This window comes from Dromiciops gliroides, chromosome 3 (assembly GCF_019393635.1).
Source record: "Dromiciops gliroides isolate mDroGli1 chromosome 3, mDroGli1.pri, whole genome shotgun sequence".
NCBI lineage: Eukaryota > Metazoa > Chordata > Mammalia > Microbiotheria > Microbiotheriidae > Dromiciops > Dromiciops gliroides.
The window spans coordinates 181,717,683-181,736,970 of NC_057863.1; the positions used below are offsets into that span (position 1 = coordinate 181,717,683).

Consider the following 19,288-nt stretch of genomic DNA (forward strand, 5'->3'; position numbering starts at 1 on the left):
TCAGTCTTCTAGCAGTTAAAAGGGAAAAAAAAATCTCATTTTTAATTGAACCCTAGTCTTGCATTTACTGCCTTGTTCCTATTGTTTACTGCCAAGCCTGTTTACTCATCTGTAAAATGTACTACCCTACCTCACAGAGTTTTCATGAGGAAAACAGATATAAAGGTACCCTGTAAACTGTAGTAAAGGGTTATTTAAATTATTATTAATTTAGTGCTTTAAAGTTTGTAAAGAACTTTCTTCACAATAATCCCTTAGAGTTGAGTAGTGTAGTATCATTTCCCTCTCCTCTTTTTTAAACAGATAAACAGACTTTGAAGTTCTGGCAGGTTAAATGACTTGTCTAGGATCACACATAGCTAGCATCTGATGCTGGCTTTGAGCCCAGGTATCCTTATCCTGAATCCTAGGATCTTTCCATGCCACCATCTCTGATATTCTGAGGTACCTGTGATCTTAAACATTTGGGCCCTTTTTTCAGCAGTGAAAATCACCTTTTCTTTCTCATCCTATGTGACTCCTGTTCCTGTCCTACCATAAATCATCCAATGGGACGTCCACTCAACATTCTGGCAACTTCTGAATCTTATCCCAGTGGTGCCCATAAGCTACCCAACAGCTTGATCCTGGTGTGTGATCAGTCCTCTCCCATTTCCAGTCATACATCTCTTTGATGACATTCTTTAGGCTGTTTCTCTTATGCACCTATGTACCTACTCATGCCCACCATGCACTTATATACCTTCTTGGTGATGAATATAATACCTTGAATTTTTCAGAGACTATATTGTTCTGACTTGTAGCCACATAACATCACTGAATATTGATGAAAAAAATCTGGGCCTCTGATTCAGGGAGAAGTTTTGAGGTCACTAAAAGCATGTTATAATTTCCCAAATGAATTCAGCCCAATCTTTCTCCTGTTCAATTCTGTGGCCAAGTCACGGTATTTCTGACATTTTTCTTAGACATCTGTAGTGGTGGACCAGTTCTATCAAAGGTTGTCTACCCAACAAGACAAAGTCTGAAAACTAGATACTCTTCATTCACTTAATTAAGGGTGACCTCCTGAGTATGTATCTAATGCTAGGAGGCACTGCAGGGTTTTGGGCTTGATATAATCAGCATAATATTATTTAAAAACACTGTGAAGTAGAAGACCTCTTTTAGTTTCTGTGCTAGATAAGAAAATCTTCCAAGAACACTGGCAAACACCTTTGGAAAGCATAAGTCTTCCTGTTTTATGCCCCATTTGATATAATAATCAGAGGGCCAAACAAAATTTTTTATTATTCATTATAAGGAATCTTGTATGATTCTGACGTGTGGAGTTTCTAAAGAGGAAGTGTGCTCCAATTCAATGGTTTTTATAGTCAACAAATAAGTACAGTGGGACCCTGTGTTCTCTACACCTTTTATCTAATTAAACTTTTTGACTGTAAAAATGTAGAATATTGTTTGTGAACGTTCCCTTGTCAACCTAAATCAAGGATGTCTTTGACGCATATGTAAAATCTTTATTTTCATAAAGATTTTGTAGAGGTGGAAAAAATGGCATCTAGGTTAATAGCTGATATTTATTCTTGGTTACCTTCTTTGTGGTCTGATTTCCCCCACCCCCAAGTATTTGGTATCTCTCCTCTCTTTTGGATTAAGAATTAATCCTTCGGGGGCAGCTAGGTGGCTCAGTGGATAAAGCACCGGCCCTGGATTCAGGAGTACCTGAGTTCAAATCCGGCCTCAGACACTTGACACTTAACTAGCTGTGTGACCCTGGGCAAGTCACTTAACCCCCATTGCCCCGCAAAAAAAAAAAAAAAAAAAGAATTAATACTTCAAAAATTGTGTTGCCTCTTCATGTTTAGTTTAGTATAGCTGCTATTCTCATCTTTAGTGCTGTTTGTACTTCATCATGTAGAACATAAAGGGCTGTGATGTTAGAATCTAAATATGGCAGTTGCATTGCCCTTGACAAGATTGTTACAAAAATCTTTATAGATGTTTTCTGTTTGCTATCTTTCTAGAAATACCTTTGGGATGACCCAGCTCATTTGGTTATTTTGCCAAAAATCTTTTATTATCTTCTACTATATTTTAGGAATAAAATGATATTCTTCCAAATCATTATTGGTCTTGGCTGCCATCTTGCTTGGAAAAAAGACAAAGTTTTTGTGGACTAAGGTAGTTTCTATAGTCTTTTGGTTTCCCCCTTGTGGCTACGGAGTTACACTAAATTTAGAAAACTGTCGCTGGCTGTGTCAATGCCTATACTTTAATCTATTTCCCATTTTTCAGCATCAACAGTTTAAAAAAATAGGTCAAAACAGAGTTGCCTTAGTTGTGTTCTCTCTAGCTTCTCATATTTATTCTTTTTTTTTTTGGCAGGGCAATGAGGGTTAAGTGACTTGCCCAGGGTCGTACAGCTAGTAAGTGTCAAGTATCTAAGGTCAGAGCTGAACTCAGGTCCACCTGAATCCAGGGCTGGTACCTTATCCACTACGCCACCCAGCTCTCCCTATTTGTTCTAATTTGATAATGATGAAATCACAATTACATGTCCAAGTGTTATTCTTAACTAGATTACAAACTCATTAAAGGCATGGATTCTGTCTTATACTACTTTGTAGCATACCTATCACACTCACTTTTTTATTAGCATAGTGCCTGAACACAACAGGAAATTAAAAAAAAAACCCAAAACAGCTTACTGATTAGTAACTGCAACTTTTATATTCTACTAGCATTTAATCTGATCTATATCAGATGAAAGATTTTTTCTTAAATAAAGAACTGAATACATTCTGTAAGATTAAGTATTGATAACTCAGCATTTAACAAAACGAAGGGACAAGTAACCTGTTATCTGTTATAGTATATATAGAAAATGAAATAACTGGTGACCAACTTAGTGGACAATAATTATAGATTTTACAAAAGAAATCTAATTCAATGAACTATAAAAATGTTTATTAAATTCCCTAGAGTGAATTTAACCCTCACCTATGCAGATGTTCACATTTGGAAGTCATTGTTTAAAAATATTTACCAACTGTTGCTATGTTTCATACTCATTCTCCTTAATTAGAAAAAAAATTACTAAAAAGAAATAATCTCATCCTTAAAATGTAACAGACACATGAAATCCATGATTAGACATTCATTTCTTTTGGTTACTTGTCAATCAAAATGAAAGCATAGGGTTTTTCCTAATATGGGTGATTTGTTGGAATCAAAGGAAAAACAGTCAGGTGCTCAATTTTCCTCCACGTTTAACTGTTTCTAAGTATGTTATATTCTAAAAAAAGACCTAGACAATGGCAGAGAAATCGATCCTATTAATGAGAATCATTGAGATTTGGAAAATTTAATTGATAATCCCATTAATAATTAATGCTGTGTTTTAAGCTTTCTCCTCAGAAAAAAAGATTCTGAATTTTAAAAACATGCATTAATATTTTTTGTAACATGTTTTATTAAAATAAATGAGCATGTATTAATTAGTATATCCACAAGTAATCAATTTTTAATTACCTGAGAAGCTGAATTTTTCAATTGTCTTGTAAGGTCTTCTATCTGATGTTCAAAATTATTTGCACGCTCCTTTTCCATATCCAATTGCTCTGCTTGTTTATCATATTCTAAAAAAAGATTCTTTAAGAAGAGACAATACATTACCATAAGTAAAACACATCAGAATGCTGACTCCTTGGGATAATATTATTCTATTTAATATTCATAAATACCCACTGAATTTTAATAATTTTTTATCAGGGCATATTACTTTTTTTGGAACACTTAATTTGCATGAAAACTAGGCAATGAAAAATACCTTTGTTACAGCTAGATAATTTTTGGCATTACTATGAAAGATGGCTAAAAAGATTAAATGAAAATAAATTTTTTAGTTTTAAAAATTTTCTAAGAAGCAATGAAAAGACTTGTTATGTATTTCACACCAAACTGCTACTTTAAGTATAAGATATTAAAGTTATCACTACTACAAACCCTACTTAGACATACAATTATAAATTCCCACACTAATTTCAGGTTAGGGACTGGCAACCGAGAGCCAATAAATCAATATATCCATTTAATAAGTCAAAACCAGCTCTTAGACCCACCTACAGGTCCAAATGTACAATTTTTTTTTCAGGCTACTACCATGTCCTTGATCCTGTGACAACTTTCAGTTCAATGGAACCAATCTTACATACACATTTTTTAAAAGGAAGAATATAAACTATTATTGACCACTGTTTACCAGTATTTAAAATAAAATACCGTTGTATAACATTCTAATGACTATAAAGTTACTGTTTTTGCTTGACTCTTTTGGAGCCAATTGACTTGAATACTCCACAGGCTGGTTCCATATGTTGAAGGTAAGGGTTACGATAAAGAAATCCCCTCAGTTTTCAATTCTTTGCCACCACAAAAAGAGCTGCTATAGATATTTTTGTACATGTGAATTCTTTTCCTTTTTGAGATTTAGATACTGCTAGGTCAAAGAGTACATATAGGTTTTTTTTTTTTGTACATATAGTTTCTTTTGTTTTTGCAGGGCAATGAGGGTTAAGTGACTTGCCCAGGGTCACACAGCCAGTAAGTGTCAAGTGTCTGAGGCCGAAGTTGAACTCAGGTACTCCTGAATCCAAAGCCAGTGCTTTTTCCACTGTACCATCTAGCTGCCCCTTGTACATATAGTTTTATGGTCCTTTTGGCATTGTTCTTCAGAATGGTCTAACCAGTTCACAGCTCCACCAAAAGTGTGTTAGTATACCTATTTTTCCACATTCCTTCCAGCATTTATCAATATCCTTTCCCATATGGTTAATCTAATGGGTATGGGGAAAATTTAAAATTGTTTTAATGTGAATTTCCCTAATTATTAGTGGTTTGGAGCATTTTTTTCATCTATTGATAGCTTACATTTCCCATTCTGAAAACTTCTTGTTCATATCCTCTGACCATTTATCAACTGGGAAATGGCTCATATTTTTATAAATTTGGCCCAGTTTCCTATATATTTGAGAAAAGAGGCCTTTAACAGAGAATCTTGCTATAAATTCTTTCCTTCAGTTTCCTGCAGTCTAATTATGTGGCTGCAGCATATATAAACTGCAATGCCTATCAAAGTGTCTCGAAAATTATAGGTACTCAATAAGTTTTTGTTGAATTGGGACAAATTCAATTGCAGATTTAATTATTGCAATTTGCAGATATTCCTCAGCAGATTTAAATATAAATTAAAAAAACAACAACAAAAAACCAAACCCTGGTGTCTTAAATGACAAAAGGAAAGGCTTAAATCCTTGATTAAAATTAAGCTTTCTACTTTTTCTGTTGGATTCCATTACTTAGCTTATTAACCAGATCAACTAAACTGTACCATATTTGATATTCCTTACACAACATCATCTCCCATCTCTAGGTTTTTGCATAAGATGTCAATCACGAGTGGAGCACTCTCCCTCCTCATCTCTGCTTCTTAGAATTCCCAGATGTTTATGAGACTCTGCTCAGATGGTATTTCCTTCATGAGGTCTTGTATTAGAGGTCTTCTCCCTCATCCCTAAATTATTCTGTAAATATTTGGTATTTCTATGTGTACAATTTATCTTTAAGAGAAAATAAACTCTTTGAAGACAGGAATTTTTTCTTTTCTTGGTCTCTGTATCTCCATCTCCTAGCACTGTGCCTTATACACAGTGGATGCTTAATAAATGTTTGCTGAATTGAGGATAAAATATAGATAGATATGTATATGGTCAGTTTGAAATTTAGAGTATTATTGTACCATAGGCAAAAATAATATTTCTAGAAATAATTATCTTCACTTTTAAGCTACAAGTGAAATAAAAAAAATTATAGACAATAACTATTTTTACCTTATAGCCTTCAGCTCCTTGAATGAGGTCTTTCATGGAAGTAGACAAATGATCTCTTTCAGATCGAACCAATTCAAGTTCTTCCCTCAGAGACTGTGCCTATTTTATATACACATCAATATTATGAATTTATTCCAATCAGAAAAATGCAGATTTGCTTAAATTTTAACAATCCAGAGTCTTTACAAGGTATCTTACCTCTTTTCGGCTGGAATCAAGTTCTTTCCTTGCTTTCAAAGCAACAACTTTTATCTTACTTAATTTTTCTTCTTTTTCTTTGGATTCTTTTTCTAAATTTACTGAAAACACGGATGAAAAGAATTGTTTATTGGACTGAATTGAGCCTTCAAAGGAGCGCGTTAGTAAAATATTCTTGAGATCTGTTCATAGCCCTATTCATTCAGTTCAATTTGTTTTTATCAATGACTTGAATGAAGTCCTAAGTAGAAATATAAAGTCCCTTTTAGTTAAGACAATGTTGGAGCCTGTAGCTGCATGGTTACCAATCTAATCCTTTGGAGTTTCATGTCATTTGGACATGAACTTGGTGACTGGCCATGACACTATTTAATTTTCATGACAACTCATCTACATAGGGCAATATAGTATATTAAGTTTATTTGCTCTGATTACATAGACTTGACTTTACTATCCCTTCAATAAGGAAACCACTATCAGGAAACTGGATAAGACAGATGCAATAAGCAGAGCAGTCTGCATCAATGTGAATGGCTGTTTACATGAACGTAAAGTATTTCTACTAAGAGTAAATTTAAAAGTTTCATAAGATCGTAGATTTAGACATAGAAAGGATATCAAAGGTTATATAATTCCCTAACTTTACATATGAAGAAACTGAGGCTCAGAGATAAGTGTTTCAAAACCCAGTTCTCTGACTCTAAATCTGGTACCTTCACTTCTAACACATTCCTTTTCAAGAATATGTACTTCCATGTTATGTTATTTCACAGTACTGCCAAATTAACTCCTTGAAACTTGTAGCTTGAATATTAATTTTTCACTTATATAACAATGATCATTAATAAATAGTAGTTCATTAACTTTAAATTCTAAATCTTTTAACTGTTTTCTCCTTAAGTAATCCATCTTTCATATTGTACTAACTTTAAAATGACATTTCTGATAAAATGCAGCTATCTTTAAAAAATAAAACAAATTATCCAAAACAACTCTGCCATTAGATTAAGATTTCAATCTTTAACAAATTCTAATTGCCTTTTCATTTGCTTAGTTACCTATGGTCAAAACTTTAGTGTCATCTATCACTGCCCTATATTCCTTCACTTCCAACATTCAAATCAGTTGGCCAATCTACTGATCGTGTCCCTAGTATTCCTCTAATTCCATTCACTAGTGTCTGCTCCTTTACATTCTCACTGCCATAACCCTAGTCCAGCTCTTCATGATTGCTTGGATTACAGCAGTAGTTTCCTAACCACCTAACCAATCTTCCTGCCTACAGTTTTCCACCCAATACATCCTTACCACACTGTCAAAGTAATTTTCATACACTGTCAAAGCAATCTTTTTAATTCAAGATCTCTCTATGAAACTTTAATACTCAAAAAACTTTATGTAGCCTTACTATCTATAAATAAAAGCCTAAACTTTTGGACTAGCATCCAAAGTCCTTTATAGTCTGGTACTAATTTACCTCTCCCAGATTTCTTATTGTAATATTCATGTTCACATAACTGGCACTCAAGCCAAACTGGACTATTCACTGTCATAAACAGACACCACACTTCATTGCCTTGGTGTTTCCCTGACCTTTCTAATTGGAAAACAATTTCTTCCTTTTGAGAACTTTCATAATACTTTATAACTATTTAATATGTATGTATATTCCATATTACTTTTATTTCTATACATCTTATATTTATTTCCTTAAGGATTAAATATTGTGTAGTTTAGGTGCCCATTGTTTATTGAACAAACATATGCAAATGTAGTATGTTTTAATTTAGAAAGTTACATGCTAATGCTGTGTTAAGGCTGATTTTATTTTTATCACAATCAACTCCAATTTCTATAGCATTATTCAAGTTTCTCAAAGATTAGCAGCAATTCAAGTGGCTAGTACATGATTAAGAAACACTAACCTTGTGGCAACTGTAATATTTCATGATAATTATTAGTTACTAATCTAAAAATGTTTTGGGAGATGATTTGTTCATGAAGTCATACATAGTAAAATATATAATTACTTAAAAATGATGTCACAACATATCTTTAGCTAAACCAAACTTAACACCCTAAGCCTTTAAATTTCCTTCTTTCCCAGATCAAAATCCTTTCTTACTAATACTTAGAAAAAGAAGGCATAAGTGTGTGCACGTGACATACATACACATATACATATATACACACATATGTATATACACATGCATACATATATACTTATATGTGTATGTATATACACACACAACACATATAGTAAGGACACTGGGGAAAAATTTCCATAAAAATCTAATTGCTGCACAAATTCTTATTCCATATTAATAGTGACATAAAAAGAAAACAGTTGTGGGGCAGCTAGGTGGCATAGTGGATAAAGCACCTGCCCTGGATTCAAGAGGACCTGAATTCAAATGTGGCCTCAGACACTTGACACTTACTAGCTGTGTGACCCTCATTGCCCTGCAAAAAAAGAACAGTTCTCTTTACAAAAAGAATGTTAGGTTAAACAAAAATGGTTACCAATTTTATCTTCTAGTTCCATTACCAAATGTTGATCACTTTTTACAGAGGGCGAGTTCTCTAAGGAATCCTGCAGTTTAAAGAAAGGCAAATTAAAAAAAAAAAAAAGGCAAAATGATGTAATTAGACCAGTTTTTTGGTAATGAAGAGTTAGCAAAAATATCATTGTATTAAAAAAAAGAAAGCTAAAATCACAAATGATTTACACAAAAATATTTTGTGTAGTTTTTCTTGACTTACAATGTAACTAATATTGAACTCACAGTAGTAGTATCAAAATTTTTGTGAACATAAATCAGTAATACAAAGCTTAACATAGGATCTGTAATATGGCGTCCTCATAATTAAATACAGAAAAGATCAAATAATTCTTCCAATTCATAAAACTATAATTAAAGATTTTTTTTTTTGGTGGGAAAACCTGACATTTTAATTAAAGGGAAGTATCCATACAGCTCTATTTTTATTTTCAAATTGTTCCTTACTGAGGACCAAGTTAAATAGGCAAAATGTTCTGGATCTTAGTGAACTGCTATATAAAAATGCACAAGTTATTTAATCCCACTATTCTTATTGATAAGCAAGATGAAGATAAAGTTAAAATCTAAAAAATGAAATGTTTAGTACTCCTGGATTAGGATGAGGATCATGAATAGTGTTCAACACTTTTGAGAAAGCTTACCATTTAAAAATAGAATTTATCTATCTATTGAACTTAACTATTCTAAGTTCATTCTCTCCAAGGTTTATGACTAAAAGCTAGTGTTCTGAATGGGCATACTCTATAATCAAGTATTAATAAATCAAATAAAATAATTTACAACCTTTAAAGATGTCAATTCTGCTTTCACATCATGCAGTTCAGCCTCTTTTTGTTCTAGCAATAGTCTTATATTTTCTTGCTCTTCTACAGAAGACTCTCCTTGATCCTGAATTTCATTTTTGCTACATGACAAGTTCTCTGAAAGTTCTCTTATCTGAGCTAAAAGATTTTGGTTTTCAAGCCTAGTTTTTTCATTTGCATTATTCATCTCTTGAAGGTCGAGTTGCAATGCTGCTTTTTCTGAGAGACACCCTTCCAATTCTTCCTTTAGAAGAATTCTCTCTTTTTCATAGTCTTCAAGTAAAGATCTAAGTTCTTCACAATGAGCCAAGTTCTCTTCTTTGATATGTTCATTTTCTTTTTGCAACTGTAGCACTATTTCATTATTCTGAAAAACCAAGCTCTGTTTTTCCTCCTTCATTCTTCCTAAAGAGTCACTTACAGCTTGTAGGATAATCGTGATATCTGCTTCCTCATTTACTTCTCTGGATCCCATCTCTTTCAGAAAATCAGACAGCTGAGACCTAACAATTGAGTTTTGTGTTTGCTCCTTTACAAATAACTTATCTAAATTATCTTTTTCTTCAATTGCCAACTGAAGTTTATTTTCCAGTTCTGCAGCTTGCTCTTCAAAGCTTAAGTCTCCCTTTTTTTCTGATATAAGTGTGTCCAAATCTTTACTCATCTGGTCCTTTTCCTTATTTAGCCTTTCATTTTCTTCCTGAAGGGTCTTCATTTGATTTGACAACATTTCCTGTTCTTCAGAGAGAACTTTAACTTGAACCTCAAGTTTTTCCATATTTTGGTTGTTATGCTTTTTTTCTTTTAAAGTCTCTTCCCATGCTTCTGTTAATACTTTTACCTTTTGTTCTAGTTCACTATTGGACTGAGTAGTTTGATCTACTTTTTCATTAAATTCTACAATCTCTTCCTCTTTTCTTTTACATTCTTTGTGGAGGGTGTCCAACTCCTCTTGAGCATTTTTTATTTTACTTAAGAAATGATCTTTTTCATCACTAAGAATACACATTTTTGCTTGTAGCTCTTGTATCATGGTATCTTTCTGAGTAAGACTAATTGATATTTCTTCATTTTTCTCTTGAAGGTTTTTGATTACAGTTTCATGTTCCTGTGCTTCATCTTGCTTAGCTAACAATACTTCCTTTTCTTCTTTGAGACGATTCACAGTTTCAATGAGACTATCTTTTTCATTAAAAGCAGCTCTGAGTTTTTGCTGCAATTCTTGAACATCAGAGGCTTGCTGTTGTTTCATGGATTCAAATTCCTGGCTTATCTTTCCAGCTGACTCACCCAATTCTCTCTGTAAAATTTCCATATTTTCTCGCAAACTCTCATAATTAAAAACTGCTTCTTGCTTTTCTTGTTCTAAGTTTTCATATTGTTGCCTAAGATCCTGCATTTCGAACATTATGGTTAATTTTTCTTTTTCTGAATTTGTCAATAAAGTTTGCTTTAGTTCTGATATTTCTTTTTGGTATTCCTCTTTAAGACTCTGTACTTCCATGTCATGTTGTTTCACAGTATTACTAAACTGATTTCTTGAAACTTCTAGCTCAGACTTTAATTTTTCAATTATACAACAGTGATCTTCTTTAACAAGTAGTAGTTCATTAACTTTAAACTCTAAATCTTCCCGTTCATGAAAAAACTCATCCTTTATATTCTGGGCATCCATTTCTAGTTTTAACTTAAGATTATTCATATAGGTTACTTCATCTTTTAACATGCTATGCTGTGACTCCAGTTCTTTCAAGGAATCTTCTAAGTGTTTGACTTTTTCATTAACTATTTGTTTTACAGCTGTATCTTCTTGGATCTCCCCATCATATACCTGATTTTCTTTAACGGGATTCAATGTTTCTTTAAGGTTTTCAAATTCATGCTTGGACTTCTCCTGAATGTTTTCATTTGCCACATTCTCCATTAGTTGTATCAATTTATTTCTTTCTTCTTCATGTTCTTTACTAGAAGCTTCAAGCTGTTTCATCAATGTTGCCATTTCTTCTCTGTGTGTACTCTTCAGTTGTAAAACCTCCTCCTGCAAGCTACTGATGTCACTTTGGTAATGCTGAGAATTAGCCTTGATAATGTTTTGGAGATCATTAATTTCTTGGTTCTTTTCCTCAGCAATAGCTTCCAATTGTTTTTTCAGATATAAAATTTGTTCTTCATAAGCTGGCTTAATTCTCTGAATCTCTTCTTGCAGCTTTTGGACATCATTTTGGGACTCACTATTAAATTTAAGCTGTTCTGAAAGTCCTATTTGCTTTTTCACTGCTTCCTCCAATTCTTTCTCTAAGGCAGTTCTATCTTCATTGTACTTTGATTGTACTTGAGTCAATTCAGTTTTCCAACTTTCAATTTCCTTCAAGTAACTTCTACTTGAGTGTTCAAACTCCTTCTGTAGGTGTTCCATCTTAGTAATGGAATGCTGGTTTAAAAAAAAGCATACATTAAATCATTTGGGAAGACAAAATTAACCTTAAATTCTAGTTTTTTCTGCATCTAACCAGATAGAAGAGGAGCCAAGCAAAGAACAATTATCCTAGGCAGGCTCAAGAATTTAGCTTAATTCCTGCCTCATCACAATAAGAACAGGGATCATGAAACAAGCCTTTTCTCTCTCCCATAAGGCTCAGTCAGCCTGAATGAAAAAGCAAGATAGATAAAGATATTTTAAACAATAAAACCACAGCTAACATTTAATGAATATATTGTAAAAGATACCATAAATACTACAGTCAATGCTTGGACAAAAAGCAGTTAAAGCCTCTGTATTTGACTTTCCTTTAAAAAGCTTCTAAAAACTATAACTTTAAAAAGTAAACTTTCTCTTAATCAAATAAGGCAAAATAATCAGACTTTGTTTAAAAGAAAAAAGTATTTTTTAGCCAGAATTATGACAGAAATGGGTGACACATAGTATTAACACTGTACTTAGAAAGACCAGGGATACTTAGGATCTTCAGATATATCACAACTCTTATAATGGTAAATGAGAGAAAGTTATTATAGTTTGTACTACTTATATAAGGAAAAAAATCATGAAGAAAACTAATCTATCATTAAAGAACAAACTTGATGAGGGTACTTCTAGCTCAAAATCTATGTTCCTATTAACTGTATTTTAAACAGTTAATTATAAAATTTAAGTCTTTATTTAACATAGAATACTTATGTCTCATCTCATCCTGCACCTGAATCTTTATTTTGGGTATTTAGGCTATATTATCGATGTCTACATTTCATATACTTGTAGCTGACCCAAGGAAAAAAAAATAAACCATTTGAACTCCCAGACATAATTCCTATTAACCTTTGCAGAAGATGTACTTATAAGTCATTTTACCACTGCCCAACAATTACTATTTGATTATAACTGAAGATAAAAATTGCATGTCTATGGCAAACCTGGGAAGAAAACTTTCTATAGTGGCTTTAGCCTCCCCTTCGTGTTTATTTTTCCCCTCAAAGGTATTTATTTCCCTTCCTCTAACTCTCCTTCCCCTATATCTGCTTGATGCCTGGCTTTCTTTCTTTTTTAAAGTTTTCTTGGTGAGGCGATTGGGGTTAAGTGACTTGCCCAGGGTCACACAGCTAGTAAGTGTTAAGTGTCTGAGGCCGGATTTGAACTCAGGTCCTCCTGACTCCAGGGCCGGTTATCTATCAATTACACCACCTAGCTGCCCCGATGCCTGGCTTTCTAACCCTTTCCTCAACACAATAAAAACTTTGGCTAAGACTCATTTACAACAGTATTAACTATTTTTGGCTGCTTGCATGTTTTAATTTTCTCCACAGATATAAAATAAAAGGCAATTTAATCAGTTAGGTGAATCATAGCACAGAATTTGTAAGGCAAGGAAACTTCCCTCCCAGGGCTTTGAAATCATAAATCATTGAGATTAGCCTAGAAAGTAAAATTTCCTGACTGGTAAAGGTTGGTAGGTTGGGCTAGAAGTGACAGTAGGCAGCTAAGCTGGTTTTTCTTCTACCCCTTCCCTTGACCCTCAAAACCCTTTCTTTACATATCTTTACACTTTGACTTATACAATGTTTAGTTCTAATTCTCACCAACTCCTTGCTGTTCCTCCACACCATCATCCCTAGATTAGATCTTGCTTTACTCCAAATAGCATTGTAATTAAATATTATTTACTTTGATATTTTTAAAGTATCAGAATATGTGTAAATGTAAAATAAAATCACTTTGGAAATTACTTTTTCCTCTCCAAAATGATTTTTCTCAAAATTGTCACCATGATTAAATAATACAACAATAAAGCTAGAGATACTAACTGAGAATATATGAAAAACATTCATTAGAAAAAGCTTTACATACTTCAGCTTCTTGCTTCACTTTAACATTTTCTTTCTTCAAAGCTAAACAGTGTTGCTCAACCTCTGCTTTTTCCAGAAGAATAGTATCTAGCCGTTCTGTGAGAGCCTATTTTTTAACAAGACAACATGTTTGTAAAGTACCAATCAAAAAACAGAATACAGTTCAGCCACAGAACATTAATATAGTTGTGAAACATTTTTTGTTTTGTATCAAGGAAATGGATGACCAGAAACTTATTTTTAGGAACTCTCTATTGCCTGCTATCTAGAAATGGTATAGTAAAACCCTGAGGATAATCGAATGGTACAACAGCTAATATTCCAAGAGAATTAAATGGGGGGAGGGGGGGCGCGGGGCAATGAGGGTTAAGTGACTTGCCCAGGGTCACACAGCTAGTAAGTGTCAATTGTCTGAGGCCAGATTTGATCTCAGGTCCTCCTGAATCCAGGGGGATTATCCATTACGCCACCTAGCTGCCCCCCAAGAGAATTAATTTGATTAAATCTCACAAAGGCTAAAAGGTTAGAGTAATGGTGATCGCTTTGGGACAACTAAGGTAGTTGGAAAAGGGAGCTGGTTTGGGAAAAGGCAGCATTGAGGAGAAGAGTAAAGAGTATTCGGATTTGGTCTTAATGGGTTTGAGGTGATGAAAAGACATCCAAAAATAATTTGTGAGATGGTAACAATAATGTAAAGAAAACAATACTGAAAGACTTTGGAACTCTTATAAATGATGTGATGAATCATGATTTCAGAAGACTAAAGGCAGAGCAGAACCTCTTTTTCTCAGCAGAGATGTGGTGGACATAGGTGCAGAATGAGGCCTGTGCTTTAAGGACTGGCCATGTGTTATTTGCTTTGCTTTGTTTTATTTACACGGGATGTGTAGAAGGTGGGGAGGAAAGTCAATGGGTAGTGGTAGTGATATTTCAAAAAGAAACAGAATATGAAGACATAAAACAAACACTTAAATGAACAAGGAAAACCAATTAGTTGAAAGCATAAAACCTTTAAGTGGAAGCCTATATAAAAGTGGTTTATGTCTCAGAGAGAATATAGATAGAAATGAGAAGAACAGGATCACACCCAAAGTTAAGGAGTAAGAAAAAGTCAAAGAACCCCTCTCCCCCCACAGTAATTTTTAGAGCTACAAATTATCTTAGACCATCTGGTCCAGAGGTTCTTAACCTAGGGTCTGTGGATAGATTGCAGGGAGTCTGCGAACTTGGATAGGGGAAAAAAAATATACCTTTGTTTTCCTAATCTCTGCTTTCCTTTGTAATTCAATGTATTTTATTTTAAACATTTAAAAACATTATTCTAAGAAGGGGTCTATCGTTTTGATCAGACTGACAAAGAGGGCACAAAAAAGGTTAAGAATTCCTGGTCTTAGTGTTTACTCTCCTCATTTTACATATAACAAAATTGTGTTTTTAAAAGTCTAAGTGACTTTCCCTAGGTCAGAGAGATGGAAGAGCCAGGATTAGAACTCAAGTCTCCTGATTTATAGCAGCGTTTTTTCTAATATGCTAACCTGCAAGGAGACATGATTTATCAGATATTTCCCATGAAATTAAAGGTGTATAAAAACAACCAATCCTACTAGCACTATTCAGAAATGTGTTATTACCTGAATTACATCATTAGTTCCCCCAGCAACAGGTTTTGATTTGAATTCTTCAATTTCTTTCTCTAATTCTAAAAAGTTTAAAAATTTGTCATTACATTTTGAAAATAATTCAGAAATCAGTAAAATAATTGCATAAAGATTCTATGAGAGCATTTTGCAAACACATAATAGTTACATCTTTCATTTAAAAAGTAGCAAAGCAACACTCCCACTCCCCTTTCCCCTTCCAACAATTTATTAAATACCAACTTAAAACATACTTTATGTTCTAAGAACAGCATATAACAGATTATGTACAGATCTAAACATAGCTACATTTGTCCTATTCTGGAAGAGAACTTCTAACTAAAATATTGCTCCTTTTCAACTTGATCCAAAATCAAAAACCAAAAGTTTCTAGTAAGATTTTTTTTTAGTAAGAAATCAAGTCTTATGGCGACATTTCTAAATCATTAAAAATGCAGGAAGTTCAAAGGTAACACATGTAAGTATTTACATTAAAGATAATGGAGTTTTCTTTAGAAGAGGAAAAGATAAACTGAAGATGGCACTCAATTAATATCAGTGAATAATAACAACAACAACAACAACAACAATAACACATATAGCGATTATAATGTGCCAGGCACTATGCTAAGTGCTTTACTATTATCTAATTTGATCCTCATTCTCTAATTTCTTTAATACTTTCTAAAACAGTTCTAAAAATTGATAGTTTCAAATCATTTCATTAGAAGCCTCTTTTTCCATCCTTCATTTTCATATTCTACTCATCTCAAACAAACTCTGTTCTATCTTAATATTCCTTTCAGTTCAATTAGACAAGACAACTACTCTTTGGTGTGGTGAGATAAAGAAAACATCAAAGGCCAGAGTGGGTGGAATCTTAAATGGCTTTAAGGTTCCATAAGACAGTCTGGGAAGAATTATATGTTTTGCATGGTATCATCAAGGTCCAAAGCCAAGTCAGTGTAATATTAGCAACTGTATATTTTTTCTAAAAAGAAAACGAAAATATAGGTAGTTAAAATGAACACTTTATCAATCCAATCACCTGTGCATCTTGATTTAACTTTTTGCATCAACATCATCTGCTTCTTGGCAAACTTGATGAGATCTTCCTTGGGTAATGTTTCCAACTGAAATGTATACAGATATTGTTAAATTGGTTATAACTTATGTTTCTACCACAGCACACAAAACCCCCCCAAATTTCAATGCTTTGCTAAAAACAGTCCTATGTTGATGTTTAAATCTTTTTTTTTTAATAAGTCAGTAGAACAAAAACTATTCCTAACTCCATATTTACTTTTTAAGCAACTGATTATAAAAAGAATATTTGAGCATTTTTTAAAAAAGGCCATTGTATGGGAGCAGCTAGGTGGCACAGTGGATAAAGCACCAGCCCTGGATTCAGGAGTACCTGAGTTCAAATCTGACCTCAGACACTTGACACTTACTAGCTGTGTGACCCTGGGCAAGTCACTTAACCCTCATTGCCCCACAAAACAAAACAAAAAGGCCATTGTAATGGGCTTAAGAAACTGGAAGAAGTATGACTATATGAAAATATATGTAACTTGCTGAAAGAGACACAAGTTAGGCTAAGTATTCTACCAACAATTTAATGTTTTCATAGAAAATGTGGAGAAATTGGAAGTATGTTATGTATGTAGAAACTGAGATCTCTCAGGTACAAGTCATAACTAAGGATCATATCACTAGTTAGTCAGAACTTTGACTATCCCAAGTCTTTGGATTCCTACTTAGTTTACTGGTTTTTGTTTTTTTTTTTGTTTTTTTACTTTAGCAGTACACGCAAAATACTTAATGTTTTGGAGTGTAAATTCTTTCTAGTTATAATGTCAATGTAAATGATAATTTCTGCTGAGGAAATAAAAGGTATATATTAAATTTATCAAAAAATTAAGGTGTTCCTAAGAAGTACCCTCTAAAGGACATTCCTACTGTTTTCAAGTTGTAAAATAATGGGAATTGGCTCAGTGCTCTTTAAGGTCCCCTTTCAGTTCTCAATTTTAGGGCTCTATTAAATTTCAGATATCCAACAAGCACTTATTACATTCCAGACACTGTTTTAGACCCTAGAAATACAACAAAAAAACAAGCTTCTCAAGGAATTTACTGGAGGGAAAACAGAAAGCAAATATGTGGGAAACAAATGTAAAGTTATTTAGGCAAGGGGAGGGCCCTAGAAGCAGATAAAGAAAAGTGTCCAATAAGATTCACGTTAACCTGTAAAAGAAGCTACAGATTCTAAGAGGCAGCGGTAAGGAACCCTTCATAGAATTTGTCAAATAACCCTGTATACAGCCGTGGTTAGGATTTTTTTTTTTTTTACCTTAGATTTGCCAGCCCCAGGTGTGGCTGGTGAGGCCACCATATCTTGCCCGGGATCCTGCAAGAGAGACAGACTCAAACCTGTGAGTTGTCAGAACTGAATTCTTTTAAAAGGGGCTAGCTAGATAGAGAAAATTAAAAACCAAATACACGAAACGCTCTCCTGCAGCCGGGTGAGCAAAATACAGGGTTAATAATTTAAAGTTGCACTAAGGCTTTGGGGACACCTTTTAAGGACGATGGGGAGAGCTTGGGAATGTAGCGGGCATGCGGGAGTGGGGAAGGTGGGGTACAGAGGTGAGATGCTTTGGGCAGGTATGAGGGGATACGAAAAAGGGAGAGGTTGTCACTACCGGGAACTTCCTGCTTCGGGCCTGGGGCGGGGGGAGCAGGAAGGACGCGGGGCCGGAGCCGGGATGGGGGGCGGGGTAGAGACAGCCCCCGAAGGGGGTTCAGAATCAGCTGAGGAGGCCTTCTACGCGGGGAAGACTTTGGGAAGGCAAGGTAAAGGGGGGAGGGACGACTACGCCGCAGGCACCACCGTTCCTCCTCAACCCCACAGCCCGGAAAGCTGCTTACCTCCATGTCCACGCCGGCATCACACACACCCACACACGCACACCCCCCCGCCTGGGCAGGGACTGGCAGGTTGCAGGCGCCGCTGCCGCCGCCGCCGCCGCAGTCGCTTCACTTCCGTCTCTAGCAGCTGCAGGGACAGGAGCCGCTGATGACGTAGGATACATCCGCGGGTCAAGGGTGACGTTTCACCCCGCCCCGCCCCCAGCGTTACCGCGGTAACCGCGGCACCGCCTCTCGGGCTCTTCTTGCTCTGCCCCCCCACCTCCACGCCCATCCCCGTTTCTTCTGCTCAGTCGGTCTGTCGCCCTGCCCCGCAGCTTGTAGGTTGAGCTGGCGCTTCCTGCTTCCGCCTTCCAGATCCGGGAGGAGGCCCCGGGCTCTGGTCGGGCTCTCACCTTCTTTCCCCCTTCCTCGATCAGTGAATCCTGGGAAAAGAGTGATTGATGGGGAGGGGGAAGAGGAAGGGGAATCAGCTAATAGAAGAGAAAGGCAGGTATTCACACCAGAGTCTTAAAATAACCCGCAAAGGTTAGTCTAGGGTTAATCAGGTGTAACCTGTTAAGGATTACAAAATGAAAAAAACACATTTGGTGACATTGTCAGGCCAAAAGTGGAACTTTGCACAGTTCTGCTCCATACATGGCCTATGAAACTACTCATGGCCTTATGTGCTTTGAAGGGATAATGGAAGGTGGCTCGTGTTGTAGATCCCCCTGCTAGAACTGCCAACAAATAACATAAACCTCATTCTCTGTAGCATTTGAGGGGAAAGTTATCAGCGCTGTGCTCCTAGTGAAGGATATTTGAAACTGAAGATAGAACCAGGTTTATCAAACAGTATTTATATCTAGATAATGGACACCTTGTAAGTTTTGGGACTTTCTTGTGGAATGAGACTGGTAACCTTCTTTGAAACTTTGATAGCT

At 35.0% G+C, this 19,288-nt stretch overlaps 1 protein-coding gene across 1 annotated transcript in view; it reads right to left on the bottom strand.

Annotated features, from left to right (window-relative positions):
- GCC2 (GRIP and coiled-coil domain containing 2) overlaps positions 1 to 18,496 on the bottom strand; it is a 55,032-nt gene extending 36,536 nt beyond the window's left edge. Inside the window, exons 1-10 of the mRNA XM_043992700.1 lie at positions 18,363 to 18,496; positions 17,785 to 17,841; positions 16,480 to 16,564; positions 15,426 to 15,493; positions 13,796 to 13,900; positions 9,434 to 11,884; positions 8,610 to 8,679; positions 6,087 to 6,187; positions 5,889 to 5,987; positions 3,532 to 3,651 (exon numbers count right to left, since the gene is read on the bottom strand). Of these exons, the coding sequence (XP_043848635.1) occupies positions 3,532 to 3,651; positions 5,889 to 5,987; positions 6,087 to 6,187; positions 8,610 to 8,679; positions 9,434 to 11,884; positions 13,796 to 13,900; positions 15,426 to 15,493; positions 16,480 to 16,564; positions 17,785 to 17,841; positions 18,363 to 18,368 (3,162 nt within the window). The 5' untranslated portion in view covers positions 18,369 to 18,496. The remainder of the gene's footprint in view (positions 1 to 3,531; positions 3,652 to 5,888; positions 5,988 to 6,086; positions 6,188 to 8,609; positions 8,680 to 9,433; positions 11,885 to 13,795; positions 13,901 to 15,425; positions 15,494 to 16,479; positions 16,565 to 17,784; positions 17,842 to 18,362) is intronic.
- Positions 18,497 to 19,288: the final 792 nt, after the last annotated feature.